The sequence below is a fragment of the Anopheles cruzii genome, unplaced genomic scaffold (assembly GCF_943734635.1).
Source record: "Anopheles cruzii unplaced genomic scaffold, idAnoCruzAS_RS32_06 scaffold03474_ctg1, whole genome shotgun sequence".
Lineage (NCBI taxonomy): Eukaryota > Metazoa > Arthropoda > Insecta > Diptera > Culicidae > Anopheles > Anopheles cruzii.
Genome location: NW_026457059.1, coordinates 1 through 2,097, shown reverse-complemented (window position 1 = coordinate 2,097; position 2,097 = coordinate 1). Strand labels below are relative to the sequence as shown.

Sequence of the window (2,097 nt, the reverse complement as noted above, 5' to 3'; positions counted from 1 at the left end):
CGCACCTCTGGCTCATCGGGGTAGCCCTCGCGTTGGTAGCGCTGGAGACGATCATCCGGAACCTGCAGGTACAGGGCGCACTCTGCTTCGGCATCAACGAAGCTCTTGTAGGTGTAGTAGCCGACACTGGTCTCATCACAAAACACTCCACCGCAGAGCGCAGCGGCCAAGACGATCAACCCAGTCAAATGTTTCATGGTAACGGTAGAAGATGTTTGACGCAAGCAACAGGAACGTATGCTTACTTTAGACACTCGGCTAGCGTATTTATACCACCACTCATATCGGCGATGTTGCTGGGGTTAAAATACGAAAAACATGTACCACGTAGACCTGCCTTTTGCCATAGAGGCGGCACCGACGATTTGGCCTTTTACTTCCACGACGCAACGCGATGTTGTGAAAAATGTATGTCTGCTTATCCAAGCTACCTTCAGCTTACATTGTTTGTTGTTTGCTTTCGCTATCGCCACCATGTGTTTGTTGTGCAACATCTGCGCCACTTTAAGGTGAGGTGCATTACATTTTCTCCTAATAAAACGAATACGCCAAATAGAATTGTTTTATTGCTCTTGGTGTAGGTTTCCCTGAGTGAAATTAGTTATAAACAAATGGTCTGTTTTGGGGGAAGAATTTGGTTGATCCCTCCCCAACCAATATTTCATTCTACCTTCTATGACTTACTCGTTAAATATCGTTAAGTAGCGTAAGCTAAGTGACCAAAAATAAAAACATTTTGATGACAGTCTACCAAATTTAAGTTTCGAACACTTCGATTGTTATAAGTAAATTCAGTAATCCCAAAAGAATAATGTTAGTTTAGGTTTTCAGATCGCTTCATAATGAAAACTAACGGAAGTGAAATGTTTCCGTTTGCTATCCTACCTACCTAAAAGATATCCTACTGTTACCTAAAACCACCGGAGTCACGTACATTTCGTATAAGCTCAACGTGCTAGATAACAACGCGTTGCGTAGAATTATTTTTTTTTTATCTTCGCTGACAGAGCTGAACGTACGTGGCCATGGGTTAGGCCACTTTTCCGGCACACTGAAAGTGTGCCTCATTCACGAGGAAGATATCAATGCTAGCAAAAGGCATGACGGCTCCCCAGCAAGCCCGCCTCTATAGAGCATATAAAAGCTACGGGTAAAGCTACGAAAATCATACAGTTCGAGTTGCACTGTGACAAACGACTGCACTAGTCCATCATGGCCCGTACCCTGTTTGTAATCTCTGCCTTGGCGGTGCTGGTGGGAGCTGTCCAGGTCAATGCGGATGAGCTGCCTCACTACGTCACACAGAAGAGCTTCAACGAGGCACAGGCTGAGTGCGCCGTGTATCTAGGTGTCGCTCAGGATGATCTTCAGCGCTACGTCAACAACGGATACCCGGACGAGGACGTCGTCCGCTGTCTGCTGCGCTGTGTGGCCTTCAACCTGCGCTTCTGGAACCGCACCACCGGACTGCAGGAGTCCCATTTGGCGAGCCTCTTCGTGCCATACCCGAACGACTTCCACAACGTGGAGCGCACGGAGGCGTGCCTGGCCGCTAACCAGTACACCTGCGACGATGACCTCTGCACGCAGGTGTACAAGGCGTTCCAGTGTTACTACCAGAACTACGGTACACTGAGCGAGTGCCCGCAGTTCGTAGTGTCCACCTACCGGGAGGATCTGCAGGTGGCGTACGACGTTTTCGGAATGCTGTACGTTTCCAGCCCCGGTCTCCAGTATCTGGCCGGTGGATGCTTCCCCAAGGACGAGGAGGCGCTGTGCTTCTTCAGAACGTTCAACCTGCGCGAAGGACTGTACGACGATAACAGCGGCTGGAACTTGGAGCGTCTGTACCTCCAGTACAACGAGGACGTGTTCCTGCCAAGCAACGCTCTCACCGTCAGCTGTCTGTCGAACCAGCAGAAGCTTGCCTGTAAAAAGAGCAACTGCCAGCAAGCCTGGGACTCGTTCAAGGCGTGCTTCAGGGAGTCGCAAGCGTTCAGCTACCAGGTCAACCAGGTGTTCGTGGATGCTGCCAAGAACGTTCTCGGACAGCCCGTGTGCTACTGCAACAAGGCAGTGAAGTGTGGAAACCATTAG

The 2,097-nt window shown here is 49.7% G+C and overlaps 1 protein-coding gene across 1 annotated transcript; it reads left to right on the top strand.

The window, feature by feature from the left end:
• Positions 1-1,212: 1,212 nt before the first annotated feature.
• Positions 1,213-2,081, top strand: LOC128277028 (general odorant-binding protein 45-like; the record flags this gene model as incomplete). Its single annotated transcript, XM_053015479.1, has 1 exon — positions 1,213-2,081. A coding segment is annotated over exon 1 (869 nt), but the record flags the coding sequence as incomplete, so codon positions are not given.
• Positions 2,082-2,097: the final 16 nt, after the last annotated feature.